Source organism: Copadichromis virginalis, linkage group LG7 (genome assembly GCF_057382275.1).
Source record: "Copadichromis virginalis isolate Kocher_CV1m ecotype Utaka linkage group LG7, C_Virginalis_male_GT1.1, whole genome shotgun sequence".
Taxonomy (NCBI): Eukaryota; Metazoa; Chordata; class Actinopteri; order Cichliformes; family Cichlidae; genus Copadichromis; species Copadichromis virginalis.
In genome coordinates, this window is record NC_140624.1 from 17772681 (window position 1) to 17790282 (window position 17602).

Genomic DNA, 17602 nt, shown 5'->3' on the forward strand with positions numbered 1-17602 from the left:
AAGTTTTTAATGTATGAGGTGCTCGGTGAACTCACCTGGTCTTGTTGCCAAGGGATTCTCTGACAATCATAGGTCAGGCCATTAATAATGATGGGAGGTTCCTTACTGTCAGCGTTCATGCACCCTGCTGGCTGAATGGCATGTGTCTCATTGCATGCACATGCATATCCATCCACAGGTTTAAATGGATACTTTGTGTGTGTGTGTGTGCGTACAATTTCACACGCACAGTACAATTTCATACTCTTAGCAACTAATCAAATGGGATCAGATGAATACCCCGAAGGACGTTGCTGCCCATCCTCGCTGAACTATCAACTGTGGATTCTTTGAGCCTTTTCTTTTTGCTCTGACAGATACGCGAGCGCCATGTGTCACTTCCTTAACTTGTTTGTTATTGTTTGTTTCCCTGGATACAGCCAAGGCCTGACACCTTGGCTTGACCCAGACAGTCATTTGGAGAATGCTATATGCTAACACATTAGCAGGTGGAACAATGTCCTAAAACTGACATGCGAGTCTGAGATCCAACCTTTTGTTCAGCAGGTGAACAATTGAGCTCTATTGACAACTTTGGCTTGTTAACATTGCAGTAAAAAAAAGAAGCACGCCCTTTGGTGTGAAATATACTTATAATGGAATATAATTATCTGTAAAATACTGTCTGTGTATGCATAATAAGGCAAAGCATCCCGTTTGAATTTAATAACCCTGATTAGCACCCCGGTGCTATTGTTGTGCTTGTGTGTCTGCAGTATATGACATAACTGACACAGCTTTATGAAAGTGGAAAAATCGAGCTATAATTAGATCACTCTGCTGCTGCAGTGCACATATAAGTTCACCGTGTAGGCCGCACATTGTCTGTATGTTTCATTATTATCTAATCTTCACTAGTTGTAGCGGCAGATTCAAACTGTTAGAAAGAGAAAAATAATACATTTTATCCTGTTTGATTGGATTTGCAGTCTGACAAGGGCCTAACGAGGTCTGAAGAATTGCAACTGAGTTGCTCGACACCTCTGAATATCAGTAACCATGAGGCTATAGGTCAGTTGTCTTCTGGGGCTCCACTTGCTCCAACTTATATAATTGAGCCCTTTAAATAAAAGAAGCCATGAATGTTATTTTGGCTGCAGCTTCCAGAAGGCTCCATCTTTTCTGGCTGCTCAAGTATCAGTCAAGCCAGCAGTTTCCACTGGCCCCTGGTTAAACGAGGCCCAGAACGTCAAAGCATTCAGGTTATTTCATCTAATTCATTTCAAGACACTTCTAATGAGTAGCTGCAGAAGAAAACCCCTCATGGTGCTCAACTAAGCTATATCTGTTTGTTACATTCATCTGTACATCTGGTATCTAAAATACCAGGCTGTGGCCCAAAGTAGAAACAGCCTGGGTTGTGGAGGTTCCCCTTGGAACAAGAATAACCCAATGATTTCATGAATGAAGGACCTGCAGAGTGAGAGACTGCGTTTCTGAATAGACTCTGAATCTGAAAACAAAAAGAAAAGGTATCAGCCCCCACTGAACAAAACAAGACAGGGCACTATAAAGTGTGGAATATCACGCAAAACATAAAATTCAAATTGAAAGTACGTGTTCTAAGGCTACATGTTTACTTGGAAAATCACTGCACTGCCACAGTGCAGTGACTGGTATGAGAGGGACAGCAGCAGCAAGTGTCATCTGGTGTTCCAACTTGGGGAGGGCTTTGGAGATTTAAATGGTGTGAATATGATAGCCTTCTCTTGGTATAGCATATGCAAGTGGAGATCTGTGTGCACCACTGAAAGTTGACAGTTCAGAGGCACTAACCTGACAAAAGGGCGGCGTAAATCAACAACAACCAAATCATTTTGCATATCACCAAGTAAAAATAGTTTTAGATTAAAAAAAAAAGAAAGAAAGAAAGAAAAGGAGGGACTTGGCCTGAATCTCGGGCGGCTGCATGAGAAAGAGAGACAGGAGGGAGTGCAAGCAAAAGGGCAAGAGGAAGCCTCCAAGGAGGTGAGTGACGGGTTTACCCTCGGCGGGGTGAAAAAGATGACTGTGGTGGAGAACCACGAAGAGACTGTAGCCGTTACTCCTTTGTTACAAGATGCTGCAGACGTGGAATCAGCAGACCAGGAGTGCAGCGAGAGGGTGGTCATAAACATCTCAGGTCTGCGTTTTGAGACGCAATTAAAAACACTCTCTCGCTTTCCGACCACGGTTTTGGGAGATCCACGTAAAAGGATGCGCTTTTTTGATCCGCTGAGAAATGAATACTTCTTTGACAGGAACAGACCGAGCTTCGATGCTATCCTCTATTATTACCAGTCCGGAGGAAGGCTTCGGAGGCCCGTCAGTGTACCTGTGGATATTTTCCTGGAAGAAATAAAGTTTTATGAACTCGAGGAAGAGACCATAGAGCTTTTCAAAGAGGACGAGGGCTTGGCTCGGGAGGAGGACCGACCGATGCCTTCCAACGAGTTTCAGCACCAGTTGTGGCTTCTGTTTGAGTATCCAGAGAGTTCCGGACCCGCAAGGATGATTGCCATCGTGTCTGTTATGGTTATTTTAATATCCATTGTTATATTCTGCTTAGAGACTTTGCCCGAGTTCAGAGAGGTCCCCGCAGTGCATGACAACCAGGTCAATGCAAGTGCGCAAGGGAAAGCGCCTAGTCCGTTCACAGATCCATTTTTCATGGTGGAGACACTTTGCATTGTGTGGTTCTCTTTTGAATTCACCATGAGGTTTCTGTCGTGTCCCAGTAAAGCGGCTTTCTTCAAAAACATGATGAACCTAATCGATGTTATAGCCATTGCTCCGTATTTCATCACCCTGGGCCTTGATCTCGCAGAGCACCAGGGCAGCAGTCAGCAGGCGGCCTCGCTAGCCATACTGAGGGTCATCCGTCTGGTCCGTGTTTTCAGGATTTTTAAACTCTCCAGACACTCAAAGGGCCTGCAGATTCTCGGGCAAACGCTTCATGCGAGCCTCAGGGAGCTGGGGCTGCTTATATTTTTCCTCCTAATTGGAGTTATTTTATTCTCAAGTTCGGTTTATTTTGCTGAAGTAGATGACCCCGAGTCTGGATTTACAAGTATACCTGATGCGTTTTGGTGGGCCGTGGTGACAATGACCACAGTCGGTTATGGAGATATGTATCCCTCCACTATCGGAGGTAAATTCGTCGGATCCTTGTGCGCCATCGCCGGAGTGCTGACTATAGCGCTACCTGTTCCTGTGATCGTGTCCAATTTCAATTATTTTTACCACAGAGAGAACAAACAGGAAGAAAACCTCCAATACGTACACGTGACCTGTGGACATCAGCCGCAGCCCTTCGGTGAAAGTGATTCGATCAAAAGTAACCAGTCGTTCTCCAAAACCGAGTCCTACCAAGAAAGCGACGACTTAGAAGCTCTGACACATCTACACGTGACTCCAGTGGAGACATACACAGTGAAACTGACAGATGTATAAAGAAGACCTCAAAAAAATCTGGTGAGTTTTGTTTCAGTGGACACAGGTTTCTGTGGGCGTTTTGAGCCTTTTGTCTGTAACTCACCTCAGAATAAAGCTTGACTTGATTTCACTAAAACGAATGAAGAAAACAGTAATTCCTCCCGCTTATGTAACACACAGGTATTTAAAAAAAAATCAAAAACAAAAACATTACGCTCATTGTTGTGGCTTTCACACCATCAGTGAACAGTTTATGATAACAGACTCGAAGAGGAAATTCCAGTAAACAAGCAAAAATAAAACTGGGGAGATTTTCCTGACTTTGGTTTGACTGCAGATTTTTTTAAACCCTCTGTAGATGACAATAGTGATGTGGCCTTACTTTGTTTACGCACAAAGGCATTGGAAAACAAAGCGCACATTATCCTTTTTTGTTAATGAAAACTATTGTTTTTTTAAATAAAACCAGAGAAAAGAATTCGGCACCAGTAATAAACAGAACCACTAAAAAAACAATCGTCGTGTAAACCAGAGCGGGGATTTATGCTGGCCATGTGCGTGTCTGTATTTGGCTGCTCTGTGGCGAGATGGCTGCAGTCACGAGAGCACTTGGCGCTCAGATGTTGATTTGTGGTGAACAGTTTTTCGTGCCCACTCTTAATCACTTTTATCCTGCTTTTTGTAAACCTTGCTGCTTCACCTTAGCCCCCATGTCAAGATCTAATGACCTCTTGGATGGTACATTTGTGTGTTAACAGGGACTCCAGCCCTGTGTGTGTCACGTTTTAATTTGATGAAATTTTCTTCTTGCATTATAAAATCTCAAAAAAATGTGAAATTCAAAGTTATCAATATGAAAGACGAGAGAAATCGTCACTGTCTTTATTTTTCTTTGGGACATGTGCTTCTGTGGAACTCTGGTCTGTAAGAACAAGTGAGCTCTGTGCGCCGCTGTGTGGATGATAAAAATCCATGCAGTCAGCACTCCTGCTCAGGCTCCTCAGTGCGCAAAATTAACGCTTTAGCTTAAGTGTCTTTGCACTGTTGCAGTTGGCCTTTACTGATTTAGCCATAAGCCCCCGAGATCCTGCTATTTGACTCTGTATGTATCCGGATACTTGTGGCGGTTAAGTAAGGTCAGCACATGCTCGACTGCTTTCCCTCACCTCCTAAATGTTAACGGGGTGGGTTTTGTTTTGTGCTTACTTGCAGGAGGCAGAAGATTAAGTGGAGCTTGTTGTTCCCACAGAGTCACAACAAGACACACGCGTGGCGCTCTCTTCTCCTCCAAAACACTGGATCGGTTTCTCACGGACTATTCTCGCACAGCCAGTATTATAACCTACAGAGACATTACAGTGGAAACGCATGGAAAAGGTTCAGTCTTGTGTAATGGACATACGTTTTTGTGTTAGAAAAAAACATTCTTTTGTGTACGCTTTAAAAATGACCATGCATTCTTTGTATAGAAGAACTGTGTATATATTGCTCTCTTGCCGCTTATAATGCAACGTTGTAAAAAAAAGTACCTTTATTTTATCTTAGGCCAGAGCATTACAATGCAACGTCTGCATGACCTGAATTCATTGTGGATTAAAAATGTAATAAAATATTTATTTTTCTAATGTAAACACGAACGTGAACTTAACTTAATCCTTTTGATAAATGATTCATGAAGAAGAAAATACCACTTGTCATTTTTCATTGTTTCACCGAGGAGAGCAGAAAAGAAAAACACCAAACCCTTTGTTAAAAAAAGAAAATTAAATAATAAAATCTATGCTCACTAATTAGTTTAATACGTTTTTATCACTTTTGGTGCTGAATCGTGGAAAATGGGCGCAGAAGCAGACATCGGATTGTCTTGCCACGAAACCAATTAACCTAATAAAATGTCATAGTGATAAATGAAGGGGTTTGTCTTTAAGCACATTTTAAGAAATTAGACAGAAATCCGATCACCCGACTTTTGTGTTTATTCTGTGTTTTTGAAAGTTAGAAGATGCTTGCTTTAAGTAAGAGGAGCCCATCTGCTCACACCGTCAGGTATCTGCATACAGCTCAGCAATTAACTAATGGAGCAGATTATTTACTTGCTTCGTTGTCAGTGCGTCTATTTTATTTTTATTCATTTTTGTTTCGAAGGAAGTTTTCAGACGTCGATCAATCATCTGCGCTGTCCGCGGTGCTGAAAGTCATCAGCGGAGCATTATGGAAAATTCCCCACCTTTTTTGGTACACCTGCATGCCTTCAGGGGCCAAAATCTAACAGCGACTTCACCACTGAGGAACCTTTTAAACTCCGTATGATAAAGAATCGGATGTGAGAGCTGCACAGCCTGGAGAGGAAGCAGTACTTTGTAGCTTTAAGGGCTTCAAACCGATTGCTGATGAGTAAAATGTAGCACGCTCTTCATTAGTGCAATGTTCAAACTTACTACACCGAATCTGGTATGCACTGGCTCAGATACAGACTTGCGCATCGAAGTCCTTGACGCGACCAACTAACGATTTAATCCTTAAATCATTAAGAGACGGAAAGGAAAGCGGATGCTTTAATCGCCAAACAACTGATTAGATTCTCATTTTCTAAGATATAGATGATCTCAGATGTGACGTGGAGTGGGTTCCGGGGATCTCTGTATTTTCTTTGCGGTGTGATTGCACCAGCGCTGGCACACGAGCGTTCTTGTTTTTGTGGTGTATGGAGAACTTCTGGCGGCGTGCTTTGGTAGAGCCGGTCTGCATTGCGTCGAAACCTTCCAACTCCTCCTCCTCCTTCTGCTGCCCTCCCTCTCCTCTCCCCTCCCCTCCCCATCCTCTTTTCTCCCTCGCCTCCCCTGCACTTGCATGTAAAACGCACAGCAAAACATGCTTGACACTGTTGAGCAAACATTTGGACATCGCTGCCACACTTGACTCTCTCTCAGTTCACCAATGTTATTTATTTATTCATAAAAAAAACAGAAACATTTCGCTCTCGATGCCGCCTTGAAGCCCACTCTACCCGTCATCTTGTCTAGTGGCAAAAAAAAAAAAAAAAAAACCAAAACAGATTTCTGCTGATGCAGTGATGTCTGGAAATGTCAAGGGCTCGCTTATTGCCCCTTAATGTATCTCCCCCCCGAACTGCAGTGCAAGATTTTCTCCTGCGGTATACAGCGAGCTGCTCACAGCACCGTGCCGCCAACGCCGCAGCTTTGCGATCCTCTCTCCCTTTTTTTTTATTTCGCTCATTTTCCATCTCAGGCTCCCCTCACTACCCCATTTCAAGAATTCTTTTCTTTAAAAACCTGATTTTGTATCGTGCTTTACTGACACAGTTTGGATGGAGATGGGCACAGTGAGGTTCTAGGATTTTTCTTCTTCTTCCTCTCCTTCTTCTTCTTCTTCTTTTTGCTGGTACAATGTGAAGTTGCCACATGACACCCACTGGCGCGCTGCTGTTGGGTGATTTTACTCGAGGATAAGACGCATTCAAGACGTTTTCAAGATCAAACCACGGTAAGCCTCGAAACTTATGTAACACTTTCTGGTTAGATTATTTTTATTCATAGGTAGATTTTTTGGTGGTGGTGGTGGTGGGGGTGCTGAAGTGTTTTCACTCTACTGCTTTTGCACATTTCCCCCGCACTTGGGCTGCAGGGTGCTTACATGTACAAATAGTAATAACAGCTAATGTTATGCGTCATAATTCAGGCTGTTGTGAGTGGCGTAGGACAAATCACTGTTGTTCTTCTGTAAGAAAGAGATCCTGCGTTTCTTTGTCAGCGTTTTACGGAAATATTTTGCAACTACATGAAAATGCCAGTGGATTTTGTTTTTAATAGGAATTTTAAGCCAGGGTAGAAAATAACTGCCGCATCATATCACCACTAGAAAGTCACTATTAAGTTGTAGAGGGAGCTTTAAAGTGGTCATATTTGACACATTTTACAGAAATTCTCCACCACATGTGTTTCCTTACACGTTAAATGTTGGATAACTGCACTCAATGCACACTGAGAGACATAAATAAATAAATAAATAAACTGCAGAAAATGCTGATACAGCAAATATCTTGGGCTGTTTGATCCCATTATTTCCTCCCTCCCTCTCTCTCTCTTTCTATCTCTGCCTTTCTTCCTCTCTCCTGGTGACAGAGGCAGCAGCAACAATAGCTGCAGATGCACCGGAGAGGAGCAATGGTCAAGCCAGCAAGAACCACAGTGGAGCCGCACTGAGGCAAAGCAGCCAGCCCCCCCCCTAGTATCTGGGGACGTCTCCAACAGTTTCAGGGGTGCGGGGAGCTGAGGAGTGGAAAATTTCCTCCCAATCCTGAATGCCTGCTCAGCCAGACTAACCAACACCCCAGCAAAATTCCTCCCCCTCTTTTAATCACCTCCTCGTCCCAAAATGACCGTAGTAGCGGGCGATAATATGGACGAGACCTCAGCTGTCCCTGGCCACCCTCAGGACACCTACCCCCCTGACCACACTGACCACGAGTGCTGCGAGAGGGTGGTTATCAACATAGCCGGTCTTCGTTTTGAGACGCAGCTGAAAACGCTCTCCCAGTTTCCGGAGACGTTGTTGGGCAACCCGAAAAAGAGGATGCGGTACTTTGATCCTCTGAGAAATGAGTACTTCTTCGACAGAAACCGTCCCAGCTTCGATGCCATCCTTTATTACTATCAGTCTGGGGGGAGGCTGAGAAGACCGGTGAATGTCCCCTTGGATATGTTCTCAGAAGAAATCAAATTTTACGAGCTGGGAGTAGAGGCGATGGAGAAGTTTCGTGAGGATGAGGGCTTCATCAGGGAGGAAGAGCGTCCTTTACCCGAGAAGGAGTTCCAGCGTCAGATTTGGCTCCTCTTCGAGCACCCAGAAAGCTCGGGCCCTGCCAGGGGAATTGCCATAGTGTCCGTGATGGTGATCCTGATTTCAATAGTTATATTTTGTTTAGAGACTTTACCACAACTGAAAGAGGATCCAGCAGGCCGAATAGAGAGAGTGGGGAACATTACAATTTATTATAAGCCCGACATCCTTACTGACCCCTTCTTCATCATCGAGACTCTCTGTATAATCTGGTTCTCCTTTGAGTTGATAGTACGCTTCCTAGCATGCCCGAGCAAACCGGCCTTCTTCAAGAACATGATGAACACGATTGACATAGTGGCCATCATCCCTTACTTCATTACACTTGGCACTGAGCTGGCTGAAGACCCAGAAAACGAGGGGGTGGGAGAGCAGGCAACATCTCTGGCCATACTCAGGGTGATCCGTCTGGTCAGGGTGTTTAGGATCTTCAAGCTGTCACGACACTCTAAAGGACTCCAGATTTTGGGACAGACCCTCAAGGCCAGCATGCGAGAGCTAGGACTGCTGATCTTCTTTCTGTTCATTGGAGTCATCTTGTTCTCCAGTGCTGTCTACTTTGCTGAGGCAGAGGAGCAAGATTCGCACTTTGGCAGCATCCCGGATGCATTTTGGTGGGCTGTTGTGTCCATGACAACTGTGGGCTATGGGGACATGGTCCCGGTCACTATAGGAGGCAAGATTGTTGGATCTCTGTGCGCCATCGCTGGAGTGTTGACAATTGCTCTCCCAGTGCCTGTCATCGTGTCCAACTTCAACTACTTCTACCACAGGGAAACTGAGGGAGAAGAGCAAGCCCAGCTGCTCAACGTCAGCACTCCCAACATCCCGTCTGAAACCAACTCCAGCCGCCGTAGTTCGTCTACCGTCAGCAAATCAGAGTACATGGAGATTGATGGAGACATAAACAATAGCATCGATAACTTTAGGGAGGCAAACCTCAGAACTGGCAATTGCACTATAGCCAACCAGAACTGTGTAAACAAAAGCAAGCTGCTTACTGATGTTTAGACACTAGCTAGGAATTTTAGTCTCTCTACGAGACTGTTATAGATGGAGTAGACTGTAAGTTAGGAATGCTTCATTTACCTCCCCAAAGCACTCTATGGCATTAGGCCTGCAATTATGCTCAGCTATACCGAAAGGAAGCAGAAAAAAAACAAAACAAAGCTGTTAGAGTACATGACAGGTAGAAAGAATTATTATTCTGATACTACAAATATATAGTCACATCAGAGAGAAGACATTGATCATTACACACACACCAGGCTCCCTCGAGGACCCAGAGCACACGCCGTCTTCTCAGACCACAGTGTGATAATTAAAATCTTATATGCATGGAGTACAGATAACATTTCAGCAAGTTGCACAACCCACCAGAAATGACTGCAGACATGCAAGCATCTGCGGCCAAATGGTAAGCGCCAAAAAAAGTTAGGAGACCTCCCCCCGCCACCCCCACCCACACACACCCTCCCTCCATTCCCCGTTCTCTCCGCAAAGGATCTTCTACTCGGCAAAGCACCTTATAGGAGGAAGACTGATCTCTCTTGTTTGGATATAAACAGACGGCGATCTACTTGCTTCACAGACATCTGCAATGCTGCTGTTTCATTTTTGTTTAGTTTCGTTTTTTTCCTCAGCAGTTGCTGTAATTGTGTCATCACCAAGTGATTCAATGCCATGCCCTTTAGACGCGACACAGCACAATGAGAACGTGAGCTTCACATGAGCATGATTAGAGACTTTCCATTTTGATATTGGCATGCACAAGACATATCTCACAACACCGGAAAGGATGTTCTTTTGGATAGCTGCCTCCATTCCCTCCTACAACCCCCCACCCTGCCCCTCTTCCATTCTGTTTTCACACCGAGTGCACTGGATGAGTTTTTGGTTCGAAAATGCAAATCATTTAGAAGTATAGAAATTGAATGTTAAATCTTAAGGGAACAGTACATAAATGAGATCATAGCATGAAAAAAAAGTAACCTGCATTATGGTCTGTCAACTAAGGTACTTTTGTATCCTGGTATATTTAATGCATGACGTGAGTATACAGCTTGTTGCTAAATCTTGGCACTTTGTGGTGCCCTATTGTCAGGAAAACTAAGGAAATCAAATTCTGGATGTCTCTGAATTGTGGTCAAATATATCCGAACCTACCTTCAGGATGCAGAGTTTATCATTTAAGAGTAGGCAAAGAAACTGAATAAATATTATCAAAAAAGCATATAATCCTAATAAGCACCGATTACTGTATTAGTCAGTAGTGCACTGCATGGACCTTCTTTTTTGACAACAGAACAGATTAAACTCATGCTTCTGTCTCCATCTCCAATTTAGGTCATGCTGGTTTTGAATCCACCGAGAAGGATATTTATCAGAAATATATTCTGACTTTAGTTGCTAGTGCCTTTCCCCCTTTCATCAACAGGACCAGTGAAAGTGCCTCTGTGTTCAGCGGTGTTTGTGTGGTTGAGCAGAGCTGGTCCACCTTCTGTCTTAGTGTTGAAACCGTGTTTGCTATGATGCTATGATGCCAGGTGAGCAGGTGATTTGGGTCAATATGATAGGAAAAAAAAAACAGATCCATGCTGTCATGCACAAACCCGTTTTTATGCTGTCATGCACTTATTTATACCCTTGAGCAGCAATGTATTGTACTCTGCATGTTTACCACTCCACTTCAAAAGGGAATATCCATTGTTTTGTTTTTCATGCTTTTCTTTGTGCACCATGCATCCTTTCAAGGTCTCTACCTCAGTGAGGTCATTGCAAACACACTGCAGAGCTGCAAGCTTCAACGCAGGGTTTCCTATACCATAATGCAAAATGGAACCTTAAGTGTAAACTGCAGTCATGCAATATTGAATGTGAGAGTCCCAAAGCATAGCCTTTACACAAGCACTTAGGGTAAATAGTGTACCACAATCCTGCTCCTTTTTTTCACTCAAAGCTACGCACAATCAGAACGCGTTTGTAGTTTGTAGAGATTGCCTGACTCTCCTAATGGGATGAGGTCGACTTTTTAATGTGTCCGTTTCTTTGAAACAGTGCCATGTCAAGTTACCGTAGTGTCACAGGAAAATTAGCGAATGTGTTTAAAAACGGCAGAGAAGTTGAATCTAGTTTTAAAAGCTGTCACACTGAAATTTTTGGGCAATGTGATGCACAGCAAAGTGAAGCCCATCTCTTTGCACAGTTGTTTTATTCTGCTGCGTAAGTCCTTATTTTTCTTTACTAGTGAGATTTTCCTTTCTTTTTGCCTGTGCTTGTTCATTCGTCGTGCATCGTTTCTCAGCATATTGTTCCAGACAAGCAGACTGCAGATAGAGTAGAACAAAATGTACTTGAAATTCTCCAGCTACTGTACATCAACCTACACTCAGTATTGAGAATAATTTCTCTGAATGATAGCTAGATTTTATACTGTACTGTATGCTATTGTTATTTTTGTTTTGCCTTGTTTCCTTTTACATTTAGCACACTCCTGACAGTATCCTGTAAAAAGAAAACACTGCAGTGCTACTTGAATGTCAGAGTTGTTTGGCTATTCTTTGCGGTGCTAGTACACGACTACCGTTCTTGTTTTGCTCCCTTAACACGTTTCCTGCGGCTGAAGCAAGCCTTCCTGAATCATTTTGGAAAAGATGATTTCCTTCTCAGTAATTTATCTTCCTCTCTGTTATGTTGTTGGTGGCTGGTTGAGTAGTTTGCGGCACTGTCCGTCATTTCATTTGGGACTGATCTCTGTACTGTACTGATGAAGTGTGTCCACCTCAGGCACGGCAAATGTCAGTAAATGCAAAAAAAAAAAAAAAAATTAGAACGATATCACTCTATCTAGGATTTCTCGTAAAGAATACAAAAAATATAGCAATTTCTTACATGCAGCTACCCAGAAATCATTGAAGGATTGCATGAAACGCCAACACGAGGGGATGAAGATACAAGTGATTGCCCTCACATTTACATTACTGTCACTACTCCTGCTTTGAGGGCATGTGTGAATGGTGCTACACATTCAAATACCCAACTGAAACATGCATTCTTAACAGCAATAGAATAAGAGGTAACCTGTTCCTTAAAAGCTTTTTGTAAAAATGGGAACACAACTTTGAATGTCAGAAAAACACTTGACAGATACAACAGGGCTGCTTATGTACCAACCTCTTGTCTTTCGTGCTGAGATTTTTTGCAAAGGTCAGAGTGGTCAGTTGTAGAGGCTGACATTTTCTTGTGAGAAATCCAAATGTAGGCTTTGCAGCAGTGGCCGTTCCCACTGAGCTCCCCGGTCGGACTGAAGTTTCGCTGCGAGGAACAAAGCCGCCCGAAGGGTTCAGTCAGACTTATAGCAGAGTCCCAAAGGAAGAGCCTAGAGCACACTTACAGAGAATCAGCTGTTAGAGAGAAAGACAGAGAAGGTGCCTAAATTATTTTACATCCTCATTTGTTTAGCTTCCTGTCAGATGCTATGCTTCTGCAAACAAACATGAGTGAGAAGATCTTTAAAAAAAACATTTAATTAAGAAAAAAATATCACAAAATGTCATGAGAATAACATGCAGTTTAGCTACAGTAAGATAAAGTAACCAATATATACTACAATTATATATGAGAAACAATTTTAAAGTGTGTTCCTAGTTTCCTTTGTTTTGTTTGACTTGTGGTGGCACCGTAACATGAATGATTTAGGAAGAACATGCCTTATACTGGAATATCAAAACAAAATGTTCCTCCAAGTAAGCCATGATAATGAAACTACTGTATTATGACCACGTGCTTTACACTAGATGATATGGACAAGAAGTGTACAAACTATATATATTTAAAAAAAAAAAAAAGTTTGTCTTTTTGGTTCCAAGAAGATGATGAAAAAAAAAACCACGATTCATTCAAAATCACCACGTTCACATTTTTTTTTCCAAATCTCTACTGCTAAAATGTATCTCTACAGAAGTCTACTAATTGCAAAAAACTGCATGATTGATGGAAGAATGCATGAGCTTTGCCTTTCAAACTGTGGATCAACTATAATACAGTTGCATCATTTAAAAGAAAAAAAAAACAAAAGAAAGAAAACCCTTGCTTTCATCTGCACCAAGGCTTCCTGTAAGGCCCTGTTCAGAACTTGTCGTGTCCTTTGCTGGATTTCTTAAAAGCACTTTAGCGCTGACCTCATCACTGAGACGGCGTTTGTCAGCGTCTGTGCGTGATGTTCAGGTTGTGCTTGCGAGGCTCTGAATGTGAGCAAGGACGTCAAGGGCTAGTTTCTTAGACTTTATCTCCACTGTAGGACTGAAATCCTCTCTCGAACGACATTTCGCCCCCTCTGATCTCAGTCTAAACTGTAACGACAGCGTTGTGGGAAACGTGTCCAGCTTGTCTAAACAGGGCCTGTGCCACACACCCTCCTCTGTACTTCACTGGTTTAAAGGCATACTTGTTTATTAAAAGTCTCGATGTTGGACTGCTTTTTTCCATTTCTTTTTGCCTGCTTATAAAGAGGCACTGAACATGACTGAATGTTGCGATGTTGTGTATCTCACTTGCCAAAGGTGACAATACTGGGAGAAGTTCTTGTTTGTATGAGAATGGCTACGAGTTTGTCTTTTCTGTCAGGACTGTACATTTATTCACCGATGGGGAAGGACCTGTTTTTTTGTTTGTTTTTTTGGAGCAAAGCGCCTAAAGGACTGTTGAACTCGTCTCCTCTTCTTTTCATCCAGTGAGCGAGCCAAACTCAAATTGTGTTTGTCCAATCCAGCCGCCATTGTCATGTTGTGTTTACCAAGGGTTATGCTACAATGTGTTCAGTTTGTCGGATGACGACAAAGGCATGGTCTGTGATCTATGCAAGGGTTACTTGTTTTTTTCTTATATCACTTATGATTTCATCTGACATTAACTTCAATAAATTTTTAAGGATCAGATGGTGTATGCTCATTTCAGCTTGGGAATGGGGGCGTATATCTGCAGCGTGGACGAGCTTATTCATAAAAGACTTCACTTTACCGTGTGGCTCTAACAGCACAACTTGAGGTCTCCATTTAAATACCTTCACTACTACTGGATCCTATCACTGAAGCCATTAACAGTGATTCATGGGGGCAAGGTAATGGGTCTACACTAATCCTCCTGTCCCAGGAGGGGGGCTGCTTACCTCTGTCATCACCTCCGAGTTGTTACACATGTCAGACACCTGAAGTGCTTCACTCTTAGCCACCTTTTCATTATCTATCAATTTCCTAGCTCTATAAAATGACAGAATATAAAGAAAAGTGTACACCAGTATGTCCTGAAGCCACAAAGCAACATGCTCAAACCGCTAATTTTGTCAGAGTGAAAGTCTAAAACCCCTGCTCTACAATTACTATCAAAATATTTGCTGACCTGTTATCAGTGTTGCGGTTTTGCTCTCCATAAATTATCGCATTTTCACCATACTCTAAAACATCTTGATTTTGTGAGTGTCTGACAGAATCCGGTCACAGAGCAGTCAAAGAAAGTTAAAGAAGTGGGTGCAGTTTTTTTGAATGTAAAAAAAGAAAAGAAAAAAGCTTTATTCCCACTCCTGTCCTCTGACGGTGCGTTTAACACCTACAGCAGAGAGCCATCCTGGTGAATGCTGCAGCTTGTCTACCGCTGTCCACCTGACTCTGCCCATCTCACTTTCCCTGCTTTTTGTTTGCCGTACGGTGACCTGAACAGAAGCGAGCCTCTTCTCCCTTCCTCTGCATTGCCCTCAGGAAATGCAGCACTCCTCACTCTGCAGGCAGCAGCAGTAAGGGTGGGGTGAGTTGGCGCTGGTCCCGCTCTTCTTGCACATAGACTCTCTCACTCTCTCTGCTGGTAAGCCCCGCTGGACTGGAATAACAGAAGGCAGCGTGCAAAAGAGGGGCTCGGTAACAGCAGAGGATTTCACACCACTCTTGTTAGTTTTCTACTCTCTGTTACATGCATTTAAACCAACACAGGCATCCCAAGATTCCACTGAAACACGAATCTTTTGCCATCACGCTCAGGCCCACTTTTTTCCCTGTCTCCTTTACCTATTTGCAGTGTAGCTTTTCTGTTTTCAGTCTTTAGCATCCAGTTTTTATTTTCATTTGAATACTTCCATAACTAAATTGTTGGCCATTTATATCTGGTATGAATAAATAAATACTTGACTACTCTGACATTGTTTTGTTTCTTTCTCAGCAAAGACTGATCCAAAATAACAGTGCAGTGAGTTCATCATTAATAAAGTTAATGAAAGTGACTGTTGATCCCACAGAAAGAGTCAATTCAAAGCTGTTTAGTCAGCTAAATATTGCCTTACTTTACAATTCTGCATTTGATTTCAAAGGAGTGTTGCATTGCTACAGCTTAACCATGGGACCAAACTGATTGGCTGTTAATAAGGTCATAATTATTATATGGGCGATCGTGGCTCAAGAGTTGGGAGTTCGCCTTGTAATCGGAAGGTTGCCGGTTCGAGCTTCGGCTTGGACAGTCTCGGTCGTTGTGTCCTTGGGCAAGACACTTAACCCGTTGCCTACTGGTGGTGGTCAGAGGGCCTGGTGGCGCCAGTGTACGGCAGCCTCGCCTCTGTCAGTGCGCCCCAGGGTGGCTGTGGCTACAATGTAGCTTGCCATCACCAGTGTGTGAATGTGTGGATGACTGGATGTGTAAAGCGCTTTGGGGTCCTTAGGGACTAGAAAAGCGCTATACAAATACAGGCCATTTACCATTTATTATTATTTAATGAGTCACTGGTATTTAAGTTAAGTAATTAATATTTTCAGTTTTTGAGCACACTGGAGGCACAAATCTGCTTTTACAGTTCAGGATAACACAGTAAACAAGATCTTGATGAATTCCAAATTATAAACTGTTCTCCTCTGACCTCTGGCATCATTTAAGTAGAGAACTGCCTTTTTCTCTAAACTCCAGAAATGGTTGTGTGGGAAAATCCCAGTACATCTACCTTTTCTCAGTGTAACCTGTCTGGGACATACAAACACACCAAGTTCAAAGTCACGTGAATCACCTTTCTGCCCCATTCTGATGCTGAGTTTGAACTGGACCAGGTCGTTTTGACCATGACTACATCCCTATGATTGTAACCTTTAACCTCTCGTGTTTTGCTTTTTCTTTAGCTATAACGATTCAGTTCAATTGTATTTATATGTACAGCCTCAAATCACAACAAATCACAACAACATGTGGACATCCAGAAGTCCAAAACAGCAAATGATGCACTATAAATTTCTACACCAGTCTTACCTTTATATAAGAATAGATTTTGTTATTTTGTTGTTATTTTGTTTGATGCTTTTATTTTGGTTAGCATGTTGGGATTGTGAATGGAGTAGGGTGAGGGTTTGTGTGCTGTCTGCACCTCTGTGACTATGTTGGCCTCTATTTTTCTGTAACAAAACCCATAAATAATTTATCTTTAAAAAACAAACAAGACTAAATTGTCCATTTGTCCTGATCTATTTTTAGCTAAGATTTGGTAATCTAGTGAATATTTAACGCAGGACGAAGGTGTATTTATGGCAGCAAACATGATTTGTAAAAACACTGTGGCACAAAGAAAACAGACTACACAAAGCATTGACTAACACACATGTTAGTGTGTGGGCTGTGTGTTAGGGTACTTGTTTACAATAGGAAACAAATATCTCCAAGGGCTATGAACCAAAGGTTGAATATGAAGTATTTGGTTCCGCAGTTCATGTCATACGATAGAGAAAGCATTATCGTTTCAGTTTGTCCGTTCTATTTATCAAAGCCTTCTAAATGTCGTTAACAGAAAAAAATAGAGTTGGTGTGTTAAGGCGTAGAGTGGAGAAGACCAGACTGCAGGACATCGTTGACTGAATATTAACCCAAAAACCATCCTTTATCATAATTGATGAAACACCTTAAACAAAATACAAAAAGTTCCATGAAGAAAAAACCCAATCGATGTGGGAGTGTCGTGTTGGAGGAAGAAAATGCTGAGTATGATCCAAAGAACAAAATCCCCACAGTAAAACAACACTGGGGCTGTGTTTCTGTTTAGGCTACAGGACAACTTCACTGCACTGAGGGACCAATGGATGGGACCATCTCCTGCAAAATACTGGACAAGAGTTCCCTTCCCTCATCTAAAACACTCAAGATGGGTTGTGAATGCATGTTCCAGCATGGCAATGACCCAAAACATACCACCAAGGCAACAAAGGAGACTAAAGGAGAAGCACATTAAAGCCATGGAGTGGCCTAGCCAGTCTCCAGACCTCAATCGTTTAGA

At 42.6% G+C, this 17602-nt stretch overlaps 2 protein-coding genes across 2 annotated transcripts; both read left to right on the plus strand.

The window, feature by feature from the left end:
• Nucleotides 1-1743: 1743 nt before the first annotated feature.
• On the plus strand, nucleotides 1744-6258 carry LOC146704853 (shaker-related potassium channel tsha2-like). The gene is made up of 2 exons (XM_085462277.1): nucleotides 1744-4555; nucleotides 4666-6258. Exon 1 carries the CDS (start codon nucleotides 2044-2046, stop codon nucleotides 3469-3471), a length of 1428 nt encoding a protein of 475 aa, XP_085318403.1. The 5' UTR covers nucleotides 1744-2043; the 3' UTR covers nucleotides 3472-4555; nucleotides 4666-6258.
• LOC146704854 (potassium voltage-gated channel subfamily A member 1-like) lies at nucleotides 6259-14247 on the plus strand. Its single transcript, XM_085462276.1, has 2 exons — nucleotides 6259-6957; nucleotides 7596-14247. Exon 2 carries the CDS (start codon nucleotides 7849-7851, stop codon nucleotides 9322-9324), a length of 1476 nt encoding a protein of 491 aa, XP_085318402.1. The 5' UTR covers nucleotides 6259-6957; nucleotides 7596-7848; the 3' UTR covers nucleotides 9325-14247.
• Nucleotides 14248-17602: the final 3355 nt, after the last annotated feature.

Bases quoted from the DNA above. Each gene is read 5' to 3' on its own strand.
- LOC146704853 (XM_085462277.1), top strand. From the start codon at position 2,044: ATGACTGTGGTGGAGAACCACGAAGAGACTGTAGCCGTTACTCCTTTG.
- LOC146704854 (XM_085462276.1), top strand. From the start codon at position 7,849: ATGACCGTAGTAGCGGGCGATAATATGGACGAGACCTCAGCTGTCCCT.